General features: G+C 45.3%; 1 protein-coding gene, 1 long non-coding RNA gene and 1 other non-coding gene across 5 annotated transcripts in view; 2 read left to right on the top strand and 1 right to left on the bottom strand.

The window, feature by feature from the left end:
- LOC103019822 (uncharacterized) overlaps positions 1-26053 on the bottom strand; it is a 408498-nt gene that overhangs the window by 132087 nt on the left and 250358 nt on the right. The window contains exons 9-10 of the long non-coding RNA XR_009007067.1: positions 23373-23432; positions 10607-10696 (exon numbers count right to left, since the gene is read on the bottom strand). This is a non-coding gene — a long non-coding RNA (uncharacterized LOC103019822). The remainder of the gene's footprint in view (positions 1-10606; positions 10697-23372; positions 23433-26053) is intronic.
- The window catches only part of FGF1 (fibroblast growth factor 1), a 103998-nt gene that overhangs the window by 68537 nt on the left and 9408 nt on the right, over positions 1-26053 (top strand). For all 3 annotated transcript variants that reach the window (XM_007194160.3, XM_007194157.3, XM_007194159.3), the window contains one exon: positions 11698-11900. In XM_007194160.3, coding sequence (XP_007194222.1) covers positions 11732-11900 — 169 coding nt within the window. In that variant the 5' untranslated portion in view covers positions 11698-11731. The remainder of the gene's footprint in view (positions 1-11697; positions 11901-26053) is intronic.
- Positions 928-1051, top strand: LOC114235524 (small nucleolar RNA SNORA36 family). Its single transcript, XR_003621680.1, has one exon. It is a non-coding gene; the product is annotated as a small nucleolar RNA SNORA36 family (small nucleolar RNA).

Raw genomic sequence — 26053 nt, 5'->3', positions numbered from 1 at the left:
AACAGCAGAAAGAGCAAATACGAAATGATTATCAAGTACTTAACGTAGAGTCTATAAAACAGACACCCCAAGATGCTTGTTTACTCATATAAAATGCTTTGTGAAACCCCAAGTGTTATAAAAATGTAAATAATCAACATGCTAAAACATAGGCTCTTATTAATAATATTCATGATACCTTCTATTTCCAAAGCACTCACTACATTGCAAGGCCCTTCCCAGGCCTCACTCTATTCCTTCCTCATGGCCCCATGATGGGATCGGTCCTCGTAACAGCTTCCTTTTACAGATGAGGATCAGAGAGATTAAATGACTTGCCTGGTCATGCAAGTAGTTAAAGACACAGCAGAAACCAAAAGCCGTGTCTATGAGAACTTCCCTTTTTCAAGGCCTTTCCAACCCAGTCAAGAAGGAAGATCTTTTACTCAGTTTACCCAGTGGCCTCTGGCCTCACCCCAGCCCCTTTAAAAGCAAAGGTAAATGACCCTGCCGTGACAAAAGCCAAGACGAACTTGGCCAACACTGGGTCATTTTGGGGAAGCATCACAGTGACAATCAGGAAAGTGCTGGTGGGGGCCACTGTACCACTGTGGAAGATGACAGTCATGTGTCAAGGCAGAAACTTGCAAAGCCTTCATTCAAGGAAAAGAAGTACCTCCTGCAGAACCCAGGCCATGGGGCTTTGTGACCTATGGAGGCTGGTGGAGTAAAACGAGTACAAAAGCTAAGGAACACTCAGTCCAAGGGGCATTTTTTTCTCTCTCCCACATTTCTTTGGCAATTCAAATCACAGACTCTGGAGTCAGAAAAGCCTCCCTTCAGCTCTCAGCTTTCACATTTATGTAGCTGTGTGACCTGAGACAAATTATCTGCAGCTCTCTGAGCCTTGGTGTCCGCAACTGCAAAATGCGGAATAAAAAAAGCAATACCTTGAGTTCAGCTCAGGGCAGCTCCCCTGTTCTGTTAATTAAACTCTGGGACATCAAACTGGCTAGGGTAGATCACTGCATAGAAAATATTACTCTATTCATTTACCTCCCAGCCTATAAAAACAAAGAAGGAAAAAAAAGCAGTGCCTGCCTAACAGAATTTCTTTGAGATTAATTAAAATAATGTATGTAGCACAGAGAGATCAGCTCGGTGCTTTGTGACCACCTAGAGGGGTGGGATAGGGAGGGTGGGAGGGAGACGCAAGAGGGAGGGGATATGGGGATATATGTATACATATAGCTGATTCACTTTGTTATACAGCAGAAACTAACACAACATTGTAAAGCAATTATACTCCAGTAAAGCTGTTAAATTAAAAAAAGAAAAATAATGTATGTAAAGCACTTAAGAAAGTACCTGGTACACAGTGAATGCTCGAGAAAAGGTCACAATTTTATTATTTATGGACACATTTTATTATTTACGGGTATGTCCATAGGAGGCTATTGGGAAACATATGGTAGGGCAAGCCCTCAGTATTTCCAAAGAGATAACAAACACATGCTTCAAAAGACTGAGTCTGGAGAAGCCAAATTTTCTAGGTCAGGAGAGAAGGAAAAAAAAAAAAAAAAAAGACTCAGCAAACAGACTCTCTTTCTATGAGCTGGAAGGTCTGCTGATTTCAAGAAAGGAATGTCCTTGCTGGGCTGGTTCTGGAGACTGTAACTTGCACAACAGATTCAAAAGATTTTTGGAGACACATCAGTAAGAGAAGGCTAGACTAAGGGGGCAAGGGCTGCCAGAGGCCCTGCAGAATCACTTTGCATTTGGCTCGAAGCCCCAGGGCTTTAAAGCGTCAGCCTGCAGGAAGGATATTTCCGTTGAAGATGTGTGCAGGTCTTCAGGATAGCTAAGTGCCTGCAGGATGCTCTGGCCTGGGGTGTACCATTAAAGTTCAGACAGAACTGGGGCCCGCAGAGCACACCACTGCGCCAGGGAGCGCTCTCTTTTTCCTCTCGAGTGGAGGCTGTTTTCTCTAAGCACTTAAAATAATTCCTGACCTCCAACTAAATGAGGCTCTATGGGGGAAGCGTTTTAGGGGTGGAGAAGCCAGACTGCAGAGAATTAAAGATCCATAATCAAGGGAAGGAATGAAGGATATTGGAGGAGAGTCTTCAGAATGTATATGTCTGCTCATATTTTCTACTCTTCCTTGAGGAGTATGAGAGCTAAGGCTGGGATTGAGCAGTTGGGTGACACAGCCCAATTAGATGAACATCCCCTACTTCCTGTTGGCTACACTCTGTCTAAGCATCTATGCCCCTCTTATCTGAAGCACAGCTTGATGAGTCTGGTATGGGCCAAACTGTAAACTCCTTAAAGGCAGACACTGTGATTTCTACTACAGGTCCAGAATCCCTTATTTGAAAAGACTTGGCGCTAGATATGTTTCAGAATCCAGAATTTGGGCGATTTTAGAAAGGTAGTATGGTATGTATACTGTAATATTATGGAACAACTCCAGTAGACGCTGGTCTAGTAGCCTATAATCAAGCATGTCAGTACCTCTGCACCAGATTATATAAATATTAACATGAAGTAGAATAATTAAAGACTTTAAATAGTCTCAGGACAGTTTGGGTCAGGTTTTGCCACATTTGAGTTATGAAAGGACTTCTGGTTTTCAGAGTCTTTTGCATTTCAGAATTACAGATTAGGGATTTCAGGCCTTTCTTTTTCTTTTCCTTTTTTTCCCCTTCTTTTCTTTTGTAAATTTCCAGGACATCTGCAGCATCCTGTTCCTGGCAGGTGCTGAGTAGAAGTTGTCAACCAGAGCATAACATCTTTTTTTTTTTAATATAAATTTATTTATTTATTTATTGGCTGCGTTGGGTCTTCGTTGCTGCGCACGGGCTTTCTCTAGTTGCGGCGAGCGGGGGTTACTCTTCTTTGCAGTGCGCGGGCTTCTCATTGCGGTGGCTTCTCTTGTTGCGGAGCACAGGCTCTAGGTGCGCGGGTTTCAGTAGCTGTGGCACGCGCGCTCAGCAGTTGTGGCTCATAGGCTCTAGAGTGCAGGCTCAGTAGTTGTGGCGCACGGGCTTAGTTGTTCCTCAGCATGTGGGATCTTCCCAGACCAGGGCTCAAACCCGTATCCCCTGCATTGGCAGGCGGATTCTTAACCACTGCGCCATCAGGGAAGCCCGAGTATGACATCTTGATCTCCCTGATATAATACCTGATTCTGGAAGCCAGGGGATAGTTTATTCTCAGTGACTTCGGGATTCTTAAGGATTAGAAGGATCCTAAATTTTTTTTTTTAATTTTTATTTATTATTTATTTATTATGTTTTATTTTTGGCTGTGTTGGGTCTTCGTTTCTGTGTGAGGGTTTTCTCCAGTTGCGGTGAGTGGGGGCCACTCTTCATCGCGGTGCGCGGGCCTGTCACTATCGCGGCCTCTCTTGTTGCGGAGCAGAGGCTCCAGACGCTCAGGCTCAGTAGTTGTGGCTCACGGGCCCAGTTGCTCCGTGGCATGTGGGATCTTCCCAGACCAGGGCTCAAACTCGTGTCCCCTGCATTGGCAGGCAGATTCTCAACCACTGCGCCACCAGGGAAGCCCAGAAGGATCCTAAATTAAAGAACAGGAGACGAAGACTACTGACCCCACAGGTTCTCTGTCATCCTGGACAGTAACACACACAAACCCAAGAAATATACTGAGAACTGGTCACTAGTATATCAGAGCACCTAAGCAAATGAGAAGAGAGCTTCACTGTATATCAGTGATAAGGAAAAATTCTACCCTATCACTTAGAAAATGATATTTTCAAATATTGCTAAAATACCACTAAATGTTAAAAATCAAGTTTGTTCAGTCCTAAGTCAATAGCACGGATGATTGGCAAAACTAAACAATAAGATATACAGAGGCTGATAATCAAGCTAACGTCTATTGAATGCTTACAAGTTTTCAAGTGCTGGGCTCAGCGCTTTGCATGTGTTATCTTTTAAGACTTATAGAACTCTGTGCAATAGCTACAGTTATGGGGCCCCATTCTGGAGATGAGGAAACTGAGGCTCTGAGTAATTTGCTAGTGAGTGTCCAGCCAGGACTCCAACCTGAGTTTAGCAGTCAGAGGAAAAAAAGAAGGAAGGAAGGGAGAGAGGGAAGGAGGGAGGCAGAGAAAAGGAAGAATAGAGAGAGAAAGAAAAAAAAAAAAAGCCTTGACTTAAAGCATTTGCCACTTTCTGTGGTATAAATACTCTCACTGGGGCCAATTTCAAGCTACTAATGGTTCAACAACTGGCTCGCAAAATTCATGAATATTTAATAATTGGCTTTCACAAACTTGTAGGAGCCATCTCCTACACACCACTGTCAAGTCCATCCCATGGCCACGTCCATAGTTTACTGCTAACTTTGGAAGATGAGATTTCAGCTCATGGAAGAGAACTGCCTTAGGAGAAGCATGCGGAAGTGATAGCCCAAGACAGTCAGCCATGACTCCATTCCTTCCTCAGACCTGGTGCAGATCACCAAGGGTGGAGCAGGAAAAAAAGAAAGAAGAACACACTGTCTCCCTTTCCTCACCAGAGGAATGAAGTGGGTCCCTGCCAACCTGACACTCCCTGGCAGAAATAATAACACCTGGAACTTGTTTCCAGACCCTACCAACTTTCTCTTGGTCAGATAAGGAGGTCAGACTTGAGACCAAAGGGTCTGACCCCTTCCTTTAGATCCTTTATTTCCTTAATATTTCCTTTGAAGAAGTAAGGAAGTATCTTCTACAAGATGGGAACCAGGTTTGGCCCTGCTTTTAACCCAGGATAGGATATTCCAGCCCTAATTTGAACCCAATTAAAATATATGTGGGCTCTTGGCTTAGCTACTCTGTTAATACCTGTAGGACATCACCTTCTAATTAGGTGTCCTGATAATATGTTTCCGTGAGAAGCTCCCGAGATGGGATTGGCCTGGTATTCGATCAACAAACGTGAATAAGACACTGATGATGTACAGCCACCTGCTAAGGGCTGGGTCTAGAAAGAAAAGGCACAGTGTCTGTTCAGGGCCTCAGAGACTAATGAAGGAGACCATCAAGAAAATATAGTTAAATTATATTCATTCACGCTTCCAACAAATATCTATCAAATGCCCATTCAGTGCCAGGCATTTTACCAGGTACTAGGATACCATGGTGAGCAAGGCAGATTGGTTTGTACTGTCATGGAGCTGACAGCTCAGTCATGAAGAGAGACATGAATTAAATAATCACAAGAATGAAGGTATAATTAGAAACTGAAATAACAGCTCTGAGGAAATGTTAAATGGTCCCGTGAGAACTAGAGGAACCTGATCCAACTAAGGGAAGTCAGGCAAGGCTTCCTTGAGGAACTGACAACTGAACTAAGACTTGAAGAAAAAGTAGGAGTTAACCAGGTGAGTGGGGTAAAGAGGAGGAGGAGAGGAACAGTTCTCCAGAGAGAGGGAACAGCGTAGGTAAAGGTCCTCAGGTAGGCGGGAATGCATGGTTTCAAGGAAGTGGAAGGCTAGTTTGAAGAGGTGAGGAATGAGGCAGAGGAAGAGGCATGGGCTGGTCCTCCCAGAGCCCCAAAAGCCTTGTTCTGGCCTTAGTCTTTATCCCAGAGCAAGGGGAAAACAATGAAGGCTTTAAGCAGGGAATATGCACAGCCATTACACCCAGTGCTGTGACAGAGAGTAAATGGAATGCTGCTATGGGAGCATTAGGGAATCAACTAATCTGAACTGGTGTGTGTGGGATGGAGGAAGAGTAGGGATGTCAGGGCTGGGGATGTGTCCAAGCAGGCTTTCTGGAGGAGGAAATATCTGAGACGAATTTCTGAAGGATGAGTATGACTTAGAAAGGCAATGGTGGAAGGCTGGAGGAAGGGGGAGAGAGAGAACGTGGCTGGGTGAGTGTGAGGGTATGGGGGGACTCGAAGAAGAGCAAGCCAATAAGAGAAAAGGCAACAAGGTTAGGTGGGGACCAGATGAGGAAAGCCTTACAGGTCACGGTGGGGTCTGGGTTTTATCCTGACGGCAGCAGGGAACCCATTGACACAGTCAAAGATCTTCAGCAGGAGAGGGATGCTCATTTTCACATGTTAGAAGGGCCCCTGGCAGCAGGGTGGAAAGTGGACTGGAAGAGAGCAGTGCTGGAGAAGAGAGGCCGCTGCCACCTGCCTCGGCAGCCCAGGTGAGAGAAGGTGTTGCACCTGCACTCAGGCAGCACAGTGAGAATGGAGTAGGGAGGGTGATGCTAGGAGACATTAAAGAGGGACAGATGAAAGGGCTTTGTCACCAGTGCGATGGGTGGGAGTGATTTCTATTCTAACCAAAGAATAGTCTCAACAAAATGAATTCTATTTGTGCTGAGTCTTGTCTTATGACCTTGTACATGGTCAATTTTTGTAAATGCTCCATGTGTCCTTGGGAAGAACGGTGTTGACTAATTGTGGGGTGCAGGGTTCTCTTACATGGTTCATTCCATTAAACATGTTAATTGTGTATTTCAATCTTCCACATCCTTAATATTTTTTTTGTCTGTTTGCTCTATCATTTATGACAGAAATGTGTTAAAACCCCCCACCATCATTGTGAATTGGTCAACAACTTCTCTTTACGTATTTGTCAATTTTCACTTTATATAGTTTGAGGCTATGTCATTAAGTATACACGTTTAGAATTTTTATATCTTTCTGTTGAATTGATCCACTTACCATTATGCAGTGATCCCTTTTATTCCTGATCATTCTTTTTGCCTTAGACCTACTTTATATGATATTAATATTGCCATACCAACTTTTAGTTTTTTGTTAACATCTGGTGTCTATTTGTGTGTGTGTGTGTCTGTTTTTCATTCTTTTGTTTTTAACCTTTCTGTGTCCTCATGTTTTAAATGTGTCTCTTGTAATCAGAGTGTAGATGGACTTTTTAAAAATCCAGTAGCTAGTAAATTTAGCCCATTTACATTTATTGTGATTATAAATGTATTTGAATTTATTTCTGCCACCTAATTATGAGCAATTTTTAAAAACATTTCTATTATTTTTCTCTTTTTTCTAGATTCCTTTGGATAAGTACAATTTTATTTATTTCACCTCTTTTCCCTTATCCCTACCAGTTGCTGACTGGAATTAATGCATTTTATTTCTTTTCTTTTAGTAGTTACCCTTAACGTTTAAACATGCATATTTGACTTACCAAATTCTAAGGTTAATTAATATCTCTAAGGCAGAGTTAAGGCTTTTGGGTGATTCCATTCAAAGATACAGGATCAAGGACTTAGGGCATATTTGAGACCAAAGGTGAGATCTGTTTTACATATGCTGGGTTTGAGGACACATACCCAATTATCACCTTAACGGATGTCTACACATCTACCTTCAGTGGCTTAATATACTTTGCAAAATATCCTCCTTCATGGGTATTCTGCATTGCTTAAGCAGTGACAGGAGTTAAAAACAAAATTAAAAAAATAAACATCACTGTTTGCCTTCCTTTGATTCTTAGAACCACATCTTCTATTCTGACCTAGTCACCAGGGCCAAACTGAACACTAACGTGTCCTAGAAACAGCAAGCTTCACCAACATTCCTTCGATAACTGTCGATAAGCTGAGAACTGAGTCTGAAACAGTGACCTGGATTCTCTCTTACATGATGATGGCTTACCTTTGCCTCCTCCATCTTCTCTACTATGTTTGTGGCTTAAATGATGATGGAGGAGGGGCTTAGCTAATTTCTGCCAAATATGAGAGGGAAGGAAAAACTCTATTTCCATACCAACTGAAAAAGTTATTTTAAATTAAGCGTTCAATCACAGCTGACCTAGACCATATCAGGCTTCAACTAGTTGAACAAAACCACTTACTCTTATCTCCTAGAGGCCAGGTCACAGTTGTAAGCTTTCCAAGTAGTGTTATGAATACTGTGCCCAGTTAATCCTTCAGACAACCCTGAGGTAGGCAGGGTGGGGATTATTAGAGGAAACATCTCGGAAGGAACAAATGACTTGCCCAGGCTCCCAGAGCCAATGTGTGTGCAGCTGGGGCTGTACAGTGTTGCTCACTCACCCACACTGAAAAGTGACTCTTGTATTCCTGCGTGAGAGCGTATACTTAACATCCTGTCCATGTGTCAGAGTTCAGGATCTCTTCCAGAGGCTACAGCTAACAAAATATATCAGGCTGAACATGGACGTTCGAATAGGCTTGGTGTTCCCCCCTCACTTTAGTGTCACTGGTAAGTCCAGAAAAATCTCCCAAGGGCCCCAAATCTCAAGAGGGCTGGGCTTAGCACACGACGATGACATGGAGTCCATTGGGCTTGGTCTTTTCCATCTCCCAACACACACACAGATAACCCCTTCCCCTGACAGCCAACAAAATGATAATACTAACCACAAGCAGGGCTTATAAATTATGCTCAATGCCTGATTTCACATAGTTAATGGATTCACTTGTTAGAGCAATTTGTGAAAATCCCCAAGGGCCTGGTAAGGCTGCTGCCTAATGGTTTTATCACGTCATATACTTCCTTCATTCCTATCCTTTAACAATACTAGATTGGCAAGGAACTCTGGACCAACCACTGCTAAAAATATAGGTAAATGGTAAATAAAGCTAAACGGGGGGAGGGGAATTTTGTGCCTCTGCAGTTCCCTTCACCAGCAAAAAGAGATTTCATTTTTTTTTTGTATGTTTTGGCTGATTCATAATCCCACTGATATAGTCTATCGAATTCACATTGACACAAGGCTTATTTTCAGGCATCAGCAAGTCACCTTCAGGTTTCAGGTATGGATCTGAACTTAAGGGCGATGGGAGAAATCTGAAGTCAGTGCAGCCACACCATCACTGTTCCTCTTACTGGGGGGAGAAGGCAGAGAACAGAGGCATGGGCTTGTATAACCCCAGGCTGCAATGCAGTCAAGGGGGAGGGGATGCCCACCGGCCTCTGACAGAGGGCCTTTAGCTTCATGGCTTACACACACATGAATGTGAGCATCAGTATAATTCTTGGCCAGAAATGATGCCTCCAACCTCGGCCAGTCTTTTGGTGCATCTGTTCCCTTCATCCCAGTGGGATGGAAGAAAGAATGCAAATGGGTAGAGCCAAATCCATATGCAACACATAGAAACCAGCTTAATGGAGACTCCCCACGGGTGCTGGATCTAGAAGGGAGGCTGTCCTCACCACGCAATTGCTGCACAACCAGGGTTAATGGGGACCTCCATTTGAGAAAATCCAGGGACAGCAAGAAACAAAATTCTGCCCGTCTAAGATGGACAACACAAATGGCTCTTTGTACAGTGAAATGGCCACCACCAGTATATGATTATTTTCTCCTATACCAAATTAAGTACTCAGTAAGTGCTTGAAAAAAAAAAAACTGATGGAACAAAAAAATATGGATTATCTCTTAGCTGTAATTTAAGGAAGAAGGATCATTGTTGTATGCTAGTGAGAGGTGATGGGTGAAGATGCCCATGTCTGGAAGCACTAAATTGCTTTACATTGAGGGGATCCAGAATGGAGCAGAGTGAGGAAGCGGAGGGAGAGGAAGATTGAAAGGCTGGGACGGAAAAGGACTGATTACAGAGACAATGAGAGAGAGTGAGAGAGACAGAGGTGGGCACAGAGACTCAGAGGCTTGTGGATAAAGAGAGGGCTTTGGAAGAGAGAGTGAGGGTTTGGGAAGGAAATGCAAAGTGCTGTGCAAGGTGAACTCTGCAGTCTGCCCTATGAAACTGATGTCTATGAAGTTAATTTTCCATCTGTTATTGGACTTTGTGAAAAGGGCCAGACAGAGTTTCACCATATGTGAAGGGGATATTTGGAGTGGTCTGACTTTAAAGACAGTTTATATGGTGTATGCAAAACTCTCTTTGGGGGTCCTTGGAGGGACTTCAAACCACAGCCCTTGTGGCTGTAGACTGGGAGAGATGTACTAGACACATTAAAATGCCTAGACCAGAGGAAACACGAGGAGGCTTCCAACATGAACCCTAATTCCAAAGTCACCAGAACAAATCACCCAAATTGCTCCCTTGATTTCTGATGGAACTACCTTCTATGCAAGCAGCTCCGTGAGGCCGCTCCAAGGATGTGTGGATGGGGAGTGTGAGAAATGCAGGAGGCTGGCTGGCCTTCCGTCAAGTTCACAGGGCTCCTAACACCTGGTGACTTGGGTTCTCTGGGAAATGAAGAGATGCATGGGGGCAAAAGCGGAGGCTGCTGGTGGTGACAGCCAATACCTGGGTCACAGATGAGTAACTTAATGAATGATCAGGTCATGGGGGCAGACGTATGTGCCAGGCAATGGGTAAAATCCCCACTTCTAGTAATACTACTGCGGTACCAGTGAAGTCACTTAACCTTGTCATGGAGATTAAAGGCAAGTTAGGGCTTTCTTTCAACAGATCCCTTTTGAGGCTCACTTACTAGCTGTTGACCTTGGACAGGCCACTGAGCAGCTGTAAGCTTTGGTGTCACTTTATAAAAAAATGAGGATAACATGAGCATCTGCCTCAAAGAATTATGGTGAGGAGGACATGCGTTACCTCGTAGCCCACAATATGTTAACGATGATGATGATCATTATTATGATAAAGCCACCTGATAATCAACATGTACAATGAGCACCTACTCACTCTTATAAGATGAAGTTCTCATGTTGGTTTTCCAGTCTCTTCTTCACCTCTTTCTTGTACAGTCCTTGTAGTCAGCACCAATTCATTCTCCTAAATGGTGGGGTAAGTAGATATTTTAAAATACTAAAGTTTATTGGCTTTGCTTTTTAGTCCTCAGCGGTGTCATTGATGCATTTTTACACTAAAAATATAAATTTGTATATAGTGGGTATATACAACATTAGAGGATTATAATAGGCAGTATGGTGGTTTCTGTGTCAACAGTAAGTATGTCTCATTAGAAAATAATTAGGAGGAAGATGGCCTTAGTCCCAGGAACAGACTACCATCTTCCCTGTGTGATCTGACGATATACAGGAAGCTGTGGACCCAGGCAATAGCTAGCAGAACCTTCAAAATGCTCCACCCCATAAAATGTCCTTTGGCAGTGACTGCCCTTTAAAAACCCCACTGAACACCTTCACGTGCCTTCTTCTCCAGCTCTGGTTCTGTTCCCACCAGTAAACCCAGAACCGTCCTTTACAAATTAACTGTTGGCTGTCTCGGAAATGCCCCTCACCACCACCTACCCCGCCCCCGCCTTCCCCATGGGTCTCCCATGCCCAAGCTCCCGGGGTTATCTCCATACAAGGGCCTCAGCACCTGGCCAAAACAGTGGGAGGGTGGAGGGCACAACCTCAGTGCTGGCCTCTCGGCATTTGTGGGTTTCAGCCAGACCTTGAGTGTTATTTTAGTGCAACTTCGGCGTTTAATTTGAGGATGTGTGTGGATCAGAAGGAGGGACCAAAACATTATTTTTTTTCCTCTCCGCCAAAATGATCAAATTTGATGTTCTAAAAAACACACAGCCTGGTCCAGAGCTGTGTCCAATTGGGAAGTGAGACATGCCTGAAAATCCCTCCCCTACCAGGGACCATCCTTCCTTAACCACTGGCCACGGCACAGGCCTGTTTACTGTGGACAGCACCTGGGCAGTCTGTGGTTACCACCCGCCCAGGAGCCTGTGCCCTGAGGCTCTCCTTCCCTTCTTGAAAGTGCACGCTGCACCTTCGCTGGAAGAACATTCTACAGGGTTGTTTAATTTCTTACAGCCTTGAAAGCGCCATAACCAGGAGCTGCTCAGCCATGGCTGAAGGGGAAATCACAACCTTCACAGCCCTGACCGAGAAGTTTAATCTGCCTCCAGGGAATTACAAGAAGCCCAAACTCCTCTACTGTAGCAACGGGGGCCACTTCCTGAGGATCCTTCCAGACGGCACAGTGGATGGGACACGGGACAGGAGTGACCAGCACAGTAAGCGCCCATCTGACCTTTCTGGTGTCTTCCTTAGTCAAGGACAGAAGAAGGGAGGACAGCTAAAGACGGGCTGTACCCTCTTCCCCAAGGTTCTGTTCAGACATGACACACTCAGAGGCAGGGGGAACAAGCTGTACAGGGTCTAGGTGTGGAAAAGGGGGAGTTGTGGAGGCTACAGCCTGCCTAAAGGGGTCCTATTTCAAGAGTTTAAGAGGACTCTCTGTTGACCTAACACAACTGCTGTGAGATCAGACTGGTTACCAATGTTCAATTGTTCCAGATTTCTGTAACTAGTGAGAGGTCTGGTCCCCAGGGCCCCGCTCGCTCCATGACAGGAAGGGCCACATGGGGCAGGGTTGGTAAACCCCCCACAAAGACATGGGCTCAATTTCAAGTTAACTGACTCTCCAGGTTATCTTTCCACTGGGCTTGATTTGTGAAATCCTAGTTCATAATCATAGTCTTACACATCATAAATTGTGCTGCTCTCACTCTGCATATCGTGCAGATGTGTTTGTGGTAACCGGGAGGAGTGAAGTCATTCTCCAGACCTTATAGAAACCAAAGGGCAAGAGCGATTCCAGCCAAAGGCTGACTATCTCTTCCGGGCTTTCCTGCCAGCCCAGCTCCCAGATGGTGTTGATAAATGGAGGTACGACCTTGGAGAAAAGAATCTCCTTGAGTATCTAATAACAAAAATCTCTTCGTTCTGCTTTAGTACTTCCGGCGGTGGTGTGTATGTTTGATGTTAGGTGTCTGGGTCCTACTGTGATGTGCTCAAGGAATCCCTGAGCACCACCAAGGCATTAGATGTTGGAGAGGAGCCAAAAGTCAGATCTGGTCCCTGCTAAGAGGGTCTGAAGGGTCAAACGTGTCACGCACCAAGAGAAGGAATGTGTGGATGAAATCAGGAGACACAGAATAGCATGGGTGGAAATTAAGGTTGCTGCAGGATGGCTTTAAAATGGAATGCAGAACACTGGCTTTGATGTGATGGTTTATGTATCAGGTAGTCTTTCTTGTTCACGGGATATGCACCAAAGGTTGCAGGCACTAAGCACAAACCGCCACCCCAGTGGCGCTCACTCTCCATCCTCAGATGCACAGGTGGTGGGGACGGAAGCCAGCGCTGACCAAACCAGGCGGCACTGTCCTGTCCTTCCCGCCCACCAAGCAGACCCTTGAGATGAGGAGCAGGAAGACTGAGGTTGGGGCTGGACGCTGCAGGGTTAGATTTTTTCAGCTTGGTTTTGATGGCTTGTCTTCAGATGGGCCTGCTGAATGCCTTATACCCGATGCAAAACAGGTACCAGAGTGAAGCAAAAAAAAAGACTGCTGAGTAGGTCAAACACATACAGAAGCAATGTTTACTGCAAATAAATGGACTCAGACTGCAGCCTGTTGTGTTGTGTCAGACAAGCTACACAATTCATGTGATCTGCCTCATACAACACAAAGGGAACAAGCTGTAATTTCTCAAAGGTTTTAAACATTTCTAATAAGTCTTAGCTTTCTGAACCAACGGGAATGCTCTCTGGTCCTTAGAGTCCCAGGAGAAGAAACAACCTTGGTGATGCGTTCCACGGCGTTAAGCTGGCTCTTCTGGGAAACCTTAAATTCTGGGGTAACAAGAAGCTACAATTCCAATTCCAAGTACTGGAATTTCTGTACAAATGGTAGATGACTTCACTGCTAACATTATAGACTGCACTCTGGGTATGGAACTTCGGGACAACTTCTGCATAGTGCTGCGAATTCAGCTGCCCAACCTCAGATGTCAGGAGCCCTGGAGGGCAGCATACGGTAGCGTAGGAGTTTGTGTGAGGCGGTCTGCACACAAGTGATGCTGGATTAATTACTTTCCAAGTGAACTTGGGCTAGTTACTTAACCGTTTTGGCCTCACTTTTCTCACGTGTAAAATAAGAATGATATTACTTGCCTCACAGGCTCCTTGGGAGGGTTCCATGAGATAACACAGTGAAAGTTCTTGACACAGTCCCCTGACCCAGAGCAACAACTCAGCATTTGTGGCTATTCTTGCCACCACTGTCACCACCACCACCACCACCAAGACTTCCATGTATTCAACACGGCACATGGAGATACAATACAACACTTAAGGACCTTGCCTAGTCTCTTCTCTTCAATAACACTGCCCTCCATGAAGGCCAAGGGTCTAGATTCAGGTTTTGATTCAAGGTCTCTCTGGCAACATTCAGAGTCGTTGCGTTGGCCTATTTACTTAGTCTAGAACTAAGAACAAGGGCCAAGGAGGACAGAAATCAAAGTCGGGTGAATGAGCAGAAATACATTCCTGTACCTGTCAATGCCAGGAGAACTGGATAATCCACATAGCCCCTGCAGAGTCAGGGGCCCTAGATTTAGAGACAGAAACCTTGACTTCATATTCCTATGCTTCCACTTTCTAACTGGAGCAGCACTAGACAATTACTATTCTCTCCATTTTGCATAAAGCGCTCTGCCAAAGCAGCTTCCCATCCCCCATCCCCAAGACCCTTCCAATCATTCTCTCTTGTCTAGCAATGTAAAAGTCTCCAGTGTTCCCAGCTATCTCATCTTGGGGGAAAACACTGAGGCTCAGTTTCCTCACCTGTGTGTGCCTGACAAAGCTGAAAACTCTTATGAGATCCTGCAGTCGAGCCGAGAGGACTCCCTTCCTACCATGGATGCGCCCTGTAAATGTGGTTCTGTTGCCCTCTACTGTCCAGTGATGGTACTGCCACAATCCTTCTGAATTTCAAGTTTCTTCAGAAACAGAATCAACCTGGGCAGGCATGGAGTGGATGATCCCTGAGTGGTTGGCACAGCCTGGCGAGGGAATGGTTTCTATTCTTTGATCACTAGTTTGAGCATCACTGGAGACCATGGTGACAAGTAGAGAGCCACACTCCAAGACTTCCTTCCGGAAGAATATTTCTAAAAGCCAATCAAATATTTAGGTAAATCTACATAAATTATGCAAGGTAGAACTGTACGCCTTCCAGCTCTACAAGGCAAAAACACAAAAAAACAAAAAAACCTACTTTCACAGCTTTTCCTTTTTTTTTTAATTTTACTTTATTTTTTTTAACATCTTTATTGGTGTATAACTGCTTTACAACGGTGTGTTAGTTTCTGCTGTATAACAAAGTGAAAGAGCTGTACGTATACATACATACCCGTATCTCCTCCCTCTTGGGTTTCCCTCCCACCCTCCCTATCCCACCCCTCTAAGTGGTCACAAAGCAACGAGCTGATCTCCCTGTGCTATGCGGCTGCTTCCCACTAGCTATCGGTTTTACATTTGGTAGTGTATATATGTCCATGCCACTCTCTCACTTCGTCCCAGCTTACCCTTCCCCCTCCCCGTGTCCTCAAGTCCATTCTCTGCGTCTGCATCTTTATTCCTGTCCTGCCCCTAGGTTCTTCAGAACCTTTTTTTTTTTTTTAGATTCCATATATACGTGTTAGCATACAGTATTTGTTTTTCTCTTTCTGACTTACTTCACTCTGTATGACAGACTCTAGGTCCATCCACCTCACTACAAATAACTCAGTTTCATTTCTTTTTATGGCTGAGTGATATTCCATTGTATATATGTGCCACATCTTCTTTATCCATTCATCTGTCGATGGACACTGAGGTTGCTTCCATGTCCTGGCTATTGTAAATAGAGCTGCAATGAACATTGCAGTACATGACTCTCTTTGAACTATGGTTTCCTTAGGGTATATGCCCAGTAGTGGGATTGCTGGGTCGTACGGTAGTTCTATTTCTAGTTTTTTAAGGAACCTCCATACTGTTCTTCATAGTGGCTGTATCATTTTACATTCCCACCAACAGTGCAAGAGGGTTCCCTCTTCTCCAAACCCTCTCCAGCATTTACTGCTTGTAGATTTTTTGATGATGCCCATTCTGACTGATGTGAGGTGATACCTCATTGTAGTTTTGATTTGCATTTCTCTAATGATTAGTGATGTTGAGCATCCTTTCATGTGTTTGTTGGCAATCTGTATATCTTCTTTGGAGAAATGTCTGTTTAGGTCTTCTGCCCGTTTTTGGATTGGGTTGTTTGTTTTTTTGATATTGAGCTGCATAAGCTGCTTGTGTATTTTGGAGATTAATCCTTTGTCAGTTGCTTCATTTGCAAATATTTTCTCCCATTCTGAGGGTTGTCTTTTCGTCTTGCTTATGGTTTCCTTTGCTGTGCAAAAGCTTTTAAGTTTCATTATGTCCCATTTATTTATTTTTGTTATTTCCATTTCTCTAGGAGGTGGGTCAAAAAGGATCTTGCTGTGATTTATGTCATAGAGTGTTCTGCCTATGCTTTCCTCTAAGAGTTTTATAGTGTCTGGCCTTACATTTAGGTCTTTAATCCATTTTGAGTTTATTTTTGTGTATGGTGTCAGGGAGTACTCTAATTTCCTTCTTTTAGATGCAACTGTCCAGTTTTCCCAGTACCACTTACTGAAGAGGCTGTCTTTTCTCCATTGTATACTCTTGCCTTCTTTATCAAAGATAAAGTGACCGTATGGGCGTGGGTTTATCTCTGGGCTTTCTATCCTGTTCCATTGATCTATATTTCTGTTTTTGTGCCAGTACCATACTGTCTTGATTACTGTAGCTTTGTATAGTCTGAAGTCCGGGAGCCTGATTCCTTCAGCTCTGTTTTTCTTTCTCAAGATTGCTTTGGCTATTCGGGATCTTTTGTGTTTCCATACAAATTGTGCAATTTTTTGTTCTAGTTCTGTGAAAAATGCCACTGGTAGTTTGATAGGGAATGCAGTGAATCCGTGGATTGCTTTGGGTTGTATAATCATTTTCACAATGTTGATTCTTCCAATTCAAGAACATGGTATATCTCTCCATCTGTCTGTATCATCTTTAATTTCTTTCATCAGTGTCTTATAGTTTTCTGCATACAGGTCTTTTGTCTCCTTACGTAGGTTTATTCCTAGGTATTTTACTCTTTTTGTTGCAAAGGTAAATGGGAGTGTTTCCTTAATTTCTCTTTCAGATTTTTCATCGTTAGTGTATAGGAATGTAAGAGATTTCTGTGCATTAATTTTGTATCCTGCTACTCTACCAAATTCATTGATTAGCTCTAGTAGTTTTCTGGTAGCATGTTTAGGATTCTCTATGTATAGTACTATGTCATCTGCAAACAGTGACAGCTTTACTTTTTTTTTTTTGGCTACGTTGGGTCTTCATTGCCATGCGCAGGCTTTCTCTAGTTGCAGCAAGCGGGGGCTACTCTTCATTGCGGTGCACGGGCTTCTCATTGTGGTGGCTTCTCTTGTTTTGGAGCATGGGCTTTAGGCGCGCGGGCTTCAGTAGTTGTGGCACATGGGATCTAGAGCACAGGCTCAGTAGCTGTGGCACACGGGCTTAGTTGCTCCACGGCATGTGGGATCTTCCCAGACCAGGGATCGAACCCGTGTCCCCTGCATTGACAGGCGGATTCTTAACCACTGTACCACTAGGGAAGTCCCAGTTTTACTTCTTCTTTTACGAGTCTGAGGTCTTCTGCCAGCGTTCAGGAGGTGTTCTGTAGGAGTTGTTCCACATGTAGATGCATTTTTGATATATTTGTGGGGAGGAAGACGATCTCCACATCTTACTCCTCCACCACCTTGAAGGTCTTACCCACAGCTTTTCTTTGTGCCCAGCCAGTTGATCTGCCCTGGGCAAGATAGGGAAGTTTTCAAAAATTTGTCCTCTTCCTACCTCCAAGAGAATCAGTTTCCTAGAACCTAACACAAGGCCTTGCTTGGAGTGGTATAAACTACGATGGATGACTGTGTATGGGCTGCTGTAATGTAGACCTGAGTCAAAGGTCTCCACTGGTGGGAATTTCTGGCCTGCAGACAAAATGTTTTTGAACTTTTTTTTTTTTAATTTATTATATGGCTGTGTTGGGTCTTCGTTTCTGTGCAAGGGCTTTCTCTAGTTGCAGCGAGCTGGGGGTCACTCTTCATCGCGGTGTGCGGGCCTCTCACTATTGCGGCCTCTCTTGTTGCGGAGCACAGGCTCCAGACGCGCAGGCTCAGTAGTTGTGGCTCTCGGGCCTAGTCGCTCCACGGCATGTGGGATCTTCCCAGACCAGGGCTCGAACCGGTGTCCCCTGCATTGGCAGGCAGACTCTCAACCACTGCGCCACCAGGGAAGCCCGAGAAGATGTTTTTGGTTCACCCCTTTATAATGGCTCAAATCACTGCTGTAGGAAATGAGCAATGCAGACTGTGGATGTCTGTTACTTTGCCATACCAGGAAGGCCAGGCAGGATGACAGAGGAGAGCTGCAGACTGCGAGAAGGGGCATTGGGGGCAGGGTGTGAGAACCTGCATGCTGACTCCTAGGGCTTGACCTGGGGAGGCTAGTAAATGGTCGTGTCACCAGGAGAGGGAGGCTCCTGGAAGAGGAACAGCGGCAGGGAAACAGGACCTGTTCCATCTCAGACACGGGGCGTTTGAGGAGTGCCTCGTGGACCAGGCAGCCCTCCGTGGGGTTATCACTTCACATTTACTTGTGCGATTATTTAATGGTTCTCTCCCTCACTGGGCTCCCTGAGGACTTTGTCTCCTACAGCTCAACACTGCAATTTGTGTGTCTAGCACATTGCCTGGCAGCTGGGATCATGCTCAAGAAATATTAATTTGATGAGTCAATGAACTGTGTTGGTGGCAGGTAAATTCAAATTCAACAATATATTCCACAAATATCTATCGAGCACCTGATATACGCCAAGCACTGCACTGGACTCTTTCATTTCCGCTTAGCCACGATCCTGTGAGGTTATTAATTATCATTCATAACTAATTGCCCTGGGAACTAACGCTGTGAACACAGGGCCTGGCACCAGCCAGCAACTGGGAAACCTGGCACCGACCCGCAGCTGCATCTTCCAGGACTCTCTCCATAGCCCACTACCACCCCCGACACCAACACCGCAGCCGTGCATCCCGCACACTGATCAAATGAACCTGCTGAATTCACACAGTCCACTGTGTGGGTCAGATGGGTGTAGGTGCGGGGCCCATCACTGTTGCTTACTGGTTTCCTGTCACCTCGGGGAAGTTACTTTTCCTCCACGTGCCTCAGCTTCCTCATTCTAAAAACAAGGATGGCCAACAGTACCCACCCTCATAGAAAAGTAGCAATTTTAAGTGTGGTAGTTTGTGAAAGTGTGTAACACCCTGCCAGGCACATGATAAGTGCTTGGAACATGGAATTTATCATCATCATCATCATCCTGAGGCTTGCTCGGCCTTCCTTATCTAACCATATGATCTTGGGAGTCTGTTGAGTTAGGCAAATGCTACACTAGCTCCCTCCATCTCAGCGTCTCTGGGACTGTCCAGGCTTGGAGCTCTCAAGGCCTGGCATGTAGGTACCTCATGCCCAGGCGCCAGCCCCACAAGCCCTGCCCTGTCTGACCTCTCCGCACGGCAAGCTGTCTTGGGCAAAGCAAGGAGGAGCTCCATGCCCGATTCTGCTCTTCCTGCTGGAGTTCCCTCTCTGCCTAAGGGGGCCGTGACTTATTCCTGGACGGGATTCATAACCGGAACAGTAACTGAGGGATAGGAAAATGCTCACGAGCACCCCAAACCTGCAGCCCCTCCTGCGGCGCGCACCCCCTCGCCTCGCCAGGCACGTAGGAGGGCTGCACGGGGAGCAGGATTACCGGCACCGCTCACCACACAAATGGAAATGTTCCTGAGCAAAGTGTGTGCCAATCAAATATTTATAAATCAAACCACATCCTAAAGGCAGTAGAGGACTTCACTGGTCCCAAGAACCCTACTCTGCAGCCCTTTAGAAAGGGTAGGCTCCTTCCCTTCAGTGAATCCCTCCTGCCCCTAGTTCTGGGGGGCAGTCCGGACTCCCATTCTGCTACCACTCGGCACCTAATGGTGAAGGCGCTGTGCTCCCCATCAGCTTGGGCCAAAAGTTAAAACAGCTTTTCAGAGGACCACGGTGGGCAGAGCCGGGCCAGGCTGTCAGGCATCAGAAAGAGGGGCTGGTCTTCAGGCAGGAACGCTCTTCCTCGCAGGATGCCATGCCAAAGGCCTCCCTCCCTCTCCTCCCCACCCGTCCCTTATCTGCTTATACAGAAGGGGTTTTTCCAGGTAAACTTTTTTTTAACTATCACACAGTCCATGGACTATATCAAAATTTCCCAGGCACCTTTTTCAGACCCTAAAGGAGAAGCAGACACCTTCACACATTCTAAGAAAAGTCTTTTTCGTGTGCGTGTGTGTGTATACATATATGTGCGTGTGTGCCTATTCCAAACCACTGGAACTTTTTTTTTTCCCACAAACTCCATTTTATTTCTACTCCGTCTTTCTCTAATGTTTTACGGCGCCCGGCTTGTGGCTACGTTTTAATTATAAATGCCACTGACATAAAACAACCTCACGGAGTTCTGAATGAGGCTGACCTCATTTTGGGTAAACACGGCAAAGGACGGGAAGTCTCCAACCCAGAATAAACCAGGCACGTAATCTCTCTTGGCTTCTCTTTGGAGAGCAGAGGTGGAAAGCAGGCCTCCTCTAAAGGCCACGGAGGAACGTGCTGCAGAAGCAGAACCTCCGTCCGCAGGCGTTCATCCCGCTGAACGCACCCGCTGTAATCTTATCTGTAAAAATTCCTAGGGCAGGACACAGGAAGATACTAGGATGGTGCCCAAGGCTCATGTCTCTTGCCACTGGCAGCCTCCTAACTCCTGTTCCTTCTTTCTGTCCTTGGAAAGTAAGGGATCATGTGTCTTACTGTGAATAAACTACTATTAATAGCAAACGGAAGGGTTTGAGGAGCAGAAGAGAAAGCCAGAGATACCGGCTTATAATTCCTCAGGAAAAAAAGGAAGAACATCTAGTCGGGGACCAGCATATCCACTCAAAGCCCTGGATTCCTCCTTACATAGGTTCCCCTGAGTAAAGGCGCATGAAGGCGTCCAAAGGATGAGGGTCCAAAGGATGAAGCAGGAGCAGGGTCTGCAGAGGCGATTTGGTACATTTCAGTTATCTGACATTTACTTTTGCTAAATCAGCTATTCCCAAACCAGCACAGCCTAATGCATTCCTAGACACGGAGCAGGACTGGATTCCACTGGGGACACTATGGTTACAAAGCCACCAGGCAAACGCCTCCAGCCTTCCTGCAGTGCTTTATAAGTTTGAATTTCTCTAAGAAATTTGTATCTATCACTAGAATACCGTTTTAAAAATTGCTTTCCATTTCTTCTGCTCAGTCAAAATTCGCTGTCTGCATTTCAGAGCTAGGGGACACTGAGTCCCCTGAGAGCTAAATGATTTGTCTCGTTTTTCAAGAAGTACTCGCTCCTTCATCCTTGGGATGCTACAGAGCCACTGACCTTCCCGCTCATAGAGAGCAAGTCCTAAATTCCCCGTATGGGAGGGAAGAGGTGCTCCCCCTCTGTGCGCTGGGTGCTAACCTGGTGGAAGGTGCTGGAAGAAGAAAATGAACAGAGCAGGTGTGGCTTTAGTGGCCCTTCACCAGCTTTCCTGGCTCCCTGTCTGCCCTTAAGAAGACGCACCTTTTGCAGATACCTATGTTCAGGTCTACATGGTACCTGAGACCAAGCCTGCACTGGGTCATAGAGCACCGCAGGGGTCTGCAGCAGCAAGAAACCGAGTGCCTGCCCACCAACCAAGAACCAGGCTTTACACATCAACTACCCACCAGCCCCCCCACCCCCCAAAAGTACGAAAACAGCAGCAGCCCCACCATCCAAAGTGAACCACTGTTATCACCTGGCTGTTCTTACCTCAGAATTGTGTTTTTAAAGAAATGAAGAGTTAGGATGAAGGGGAAGTTCCTTCCACTCCCCTCCCCAGCCTCAATCCTTCTCATCCTCCCCAGAGCAGCCACTGCTATGCATTTGGTCTGAATGAGTGCACCTTTTTATCTTTTACTCCCTATCTATTCATGAGCTATGTGCATTGTTCTATGTTTTTTACAAAAATTTCATCGAGGATTTACCATAAATATTCTTTTGCAGTTTGCTTTCTTTCACTGCACATTATTTTCTGCTTTTCTTTGAACGGGAAAACAGAGAGAGAGAAAAAAAGAGAGTTTTTGTTGTAGTTGCACTTTAGTTTGCTTTTAGCTCAAAAACAAGTGGGGTTTTTGCTACTGTGCTGCTTGATCACTCTGGGTCGTCTGTACCCCTAATTGGGTGTCAGCCCCTGAAGGCAGGGACCTTGCCGGCACTGAGCACAGCGTCCAGCACACAATGGCCGGTGCATGAAAACGTGGTGACTGGGTGGCTTTCCCCGAGCCCCCTGCTTGCTCCAGGAGGCAGGAGCTGCTGCTTCCGCCCAGGCTGCTGGCCAGGCCCTCCCTCTCTTTCTGAGCCCCCCTCTCTCACTCGCTCTGCTTCCCACCCCCCAGCAGCAGCCGCGGGAGGATGTAGGTTTGGAAAACTGGAATGAAGTCACACTAGGGAGTTGGACACCTAGTCAGTTACACGAGCAACGCGCTGGGTGTTACTCCTTCCTGCCAGCTCTGCTTGCAGAAGGATATATGCTTAAGAAACCCAGCCAGAAAGAAATACAGTGAAAATGAGCTATGAAACTTGGACATCCTGGAGAAATAACATTTACAGAGGAAACTCTTGAGACGAACTCTCACCAGTGCCACAGCCCTGGTGTTGGGGCTCAGGGCCGAGGACTGAGTCGTGTGCCAGGCAGCTCTGCTTCATGTTTACCTCCGTGGGGCGTTTACACAGCCAAGACGGGACTCCTCAGACAGCAAAGTCAACTCTACTTAGCCCCACAGAGAGACAAACGGGCACTATTTAAGGCATAGGACAGAAATGGACTAGAGAATGAAAAGCTTTAAAAAAAAAACTCTTCCTTGGTGATAATGGTGTGTCAGTGTAGGTTCATCAGTTATAACAACTGCATCACTCTGGTGGGGGATGATGATAATGGGGAGGCTATGCCCATGCAGGGGAGAGGGCATATGGTAAATTTCTACACCTGCCCCTTATTTTTGCTGTGAACCCAAAACCGCTCTACAAAATAACGTCTGTTTAAGAAGATTTTCCTGGATTACCCAAAAGGATTTGCCCTTTGGGACTGCTGTTGCACCTATAACGTGTCTGACTAAATACCTACTTATATGGATGGTAGGTGGAAAGAAAGTCCCAGGCAACTAACATCACTCAATTCTACGGCTATGAAATGGGATCCTGGATGGTCATCTGCCATCTGGTACACGTCTGATCTTGAACACAAGGGGGACCAAGGAGGGAAGTGAATATGAGCTTGATTTGGACCAATCTCCCTGATAAGTGGAGCTCAAGGTATTGTACGAAAAGAGAGGAAAAAGTAGGATACCTGAAATAGGTGAGCCTGGGTTCTGGTCATGGTTTTGCCCCTGATTATAAGTGTAATGTTTGGTAAAACATGCTCTTACCAAACTTCAGTTTCCTTACCTGTAGGACAGAGCCGGTGCCACCTTCCTCCAGGGATGCTGTGAAGAGTGATGAAGTCACCTAAACACAGTAAAAATGACAATAATCGTACTGGACACTTCCAGGCATCAGATCATTAAACCCCACAATTCCATGAAGCAGATACTATCATTATAGATAAGGAAATAGAGGTAAATACCGTGCCCAAGCATCACACAGCTAATACATAGCCAAGCCAAAATCTGAATTCATGCAGTTTGCTTCTGGAGTCCAAACTCTTTTGTTTACTCTTTATACCAAGATAGAAACTAGCATGATGCCTGGCACATTGTAGGTAATCAGTAAACGATTATTCCCTTCCTTTGGTCTCTCTTAAATATACAGGATTATGATGAGAAATTGATACAAAATACATTTGAAAGTTCTCTGAAAACCATGAAGTCCAATGAAAATACAGAGCATTAAAAAAAATTTATTGAGATAAAGTCACATACCTTACAATTCACCCATTTAAAGTATGCAGTTCAGTGGTTTCTTTATATTCAGAGATTTGCGCAACCATCTCTATAATCAACTTTCATCACCGCAAAAAGAAACCCTATACCTCTTAACCATAGTTTCCCCTTCTCTCTCTAAGCCCCTCCTCAGCCCCTGGCTACTGCTAACCTACTTCCTGTCTCTATGGGTTTGCCTATTCTGGACATTTCTTTTAAATGGAATCATACAATATGTAGTCCTTTGTGAGTGGCTTCTTCACTTAGCATGTTTTCAAGGTTCAGCCATGTTGCAGCATGCATCGGTACTTTGTTCCTTTTTATGGCCAAATAATACTCTATTGTATACAGCATTGTTATTAAATGTATTTACATGATTCCTAGACTGTTAGAGCTGAAAAAACTCTAGAGGCTGAATCCAAACCACTCCCATTTTACTAACAAGGAGACTGTAGACTGAAGGTTAAACAGCCTAGCCAAGGTCACCCTGCTGGTCAGTGGCAGAGCTCAGCCTTGACCCTTACAACTCTCAACTTGGCCCCATCTTACTTCACTCCACAAAACATTATTGGAAACACAATTCAAAATGCGTAGCTTACTGATGATGGGCCAACAGAATCATCTCTGCAACGATTAGCCTAACATCATTCATTCAGCAAATGCATACTGTCTGTACCCGGAGCACAGGGGACTATGGGAGGCGCTGGAGACTGAAGGATGAACAGGATAGATAAGATTCCTGCCCTTTCTCCCAAGTGTGCATTCTCCTGGGGAGGTAGAAATTAATGAGTAAAGCCCTAAACGATAAAAATAAGTGCACATCGTATAAAATGCCGTGAAGGAAACAAACAGGGACCGAGAAAGACAATGATGCAGGGACTAGGGTGGCAGGGGTCCCGGCTGAAAGGACTTGTCGTGCAGAGTGTGGAGGGGCACTTGGGTGGGGAAGGCCTCTCTGAGGAGGGAGTTTTAGGCTGAGGCCAGAAGGAAAAGGACCATCTTTGTGAATATTAGGGGAGAGGAGATACCAGACAGAGGGCAGAGCGTGTGCAAGAGCCTTAGGCAGGAGAGAGCTCAGTGTGTGGAAGGAGTGGAGGGGGTGGAGCAATGACTCAGGAAGCACGTGGAGTGACCCGAGGCTGGAGAGGGGAGGCCTCTGGTCTGTGCTCTCATGACTACCTCTCAGAGCTAAGCGGAGTTAGGAAGACCAGTGGGAAAGGAGACTGTGGCTTCCGCTGTCCTTCCTGTGAATTAAATAAACGCCACTTGCCAGAGGAGGCCTTGAGTTTCTGTGCCTAAGACTTCCAAGGACAAGAGAACTGCATCTTCAATAAGGGTGATGTAACTATGTATCACCCTTAGGATGAATCAGAAGATAAGGAAAACAGAGGGAAATGAGAAAATACAGACATATTAATAAGGAAGTGGTGAAATGATTACGGTACAGCCACATAATGGAACACAATTCAACTGGCAAAAAGAAGGTAACTCCTTCACTACTGAAGTGGAAAGATTTCCAGTCAGTTGTTCAGCGAAAAACACAAGGTGTAGAACTGTATGGTATCTCACCATTTGCGTAGGAAAAAAAAAAAAAAGGCAGGAGGGGTAACATCTCTCTAGTAGGATCTACTCAAAATATGTCTCAGAGGAGTTTACTTGTTTGTCTCTGTCTCCCCAGGAGAACGTGCCCCAGAGGAAGGGCAAGGATCCTGTCTGTCCTGTACCCCCATCAGTTGGGAGTGGCAGGCTGGAAGGAGTGGGAGAAGACATTCACCATCTCCTCTTCTATGTTTCCAAGTCTGAAACATGGGAATATATTTCTGATTCTAAGAAATTAAATGAAAACAAGGAAAAGCAATAAGGGGTCTAGAGGTGCCAACCGAAGCCCTGTATTCCTTCTAGCACCCCTTGCACCTCAAACTTTGACAAAGTCAACCCCTAGAGAGGTCAGCTGACTCCAAGAGAACTACTGGGTGCTCACTGGTCCCCAGTCTAGATTTCACTCCTTATCATAACAATGGCTACGACCAAAGAAATTTTCCAGAAGAATCCAGAATTAATTTCAATTCCCAAATGGGAACCATCAAAGTATCTCTCTCCAGAGTCACTCTGGGGAGGATGAACAAATGAATAATTATCAAGTGGGACTCCAGTGAGGTATCCAGCAGTGAGCAAGGCACCATGGGAGTATCAGTCAGTATAAATGGA

Source organism: Balaenoptera acutorostrata, chromosome 2 (assembly GCF_949987535.1).
Source record: "Balaenoptera acutorostrata chromosome 2, mBalAcu1.1, whole genome shotgun sequence".
Classification (NCBI taxonomy): Eukaryota; Metazoa; Chordata; class Mammalia; order Artiodactyla; family Balaenopteridae; genus Balaenoptera; species Balaenoptera acutorostrata.
This window is presented reverse-complemented; position numbering and strand designations above follow the sequence as displayed.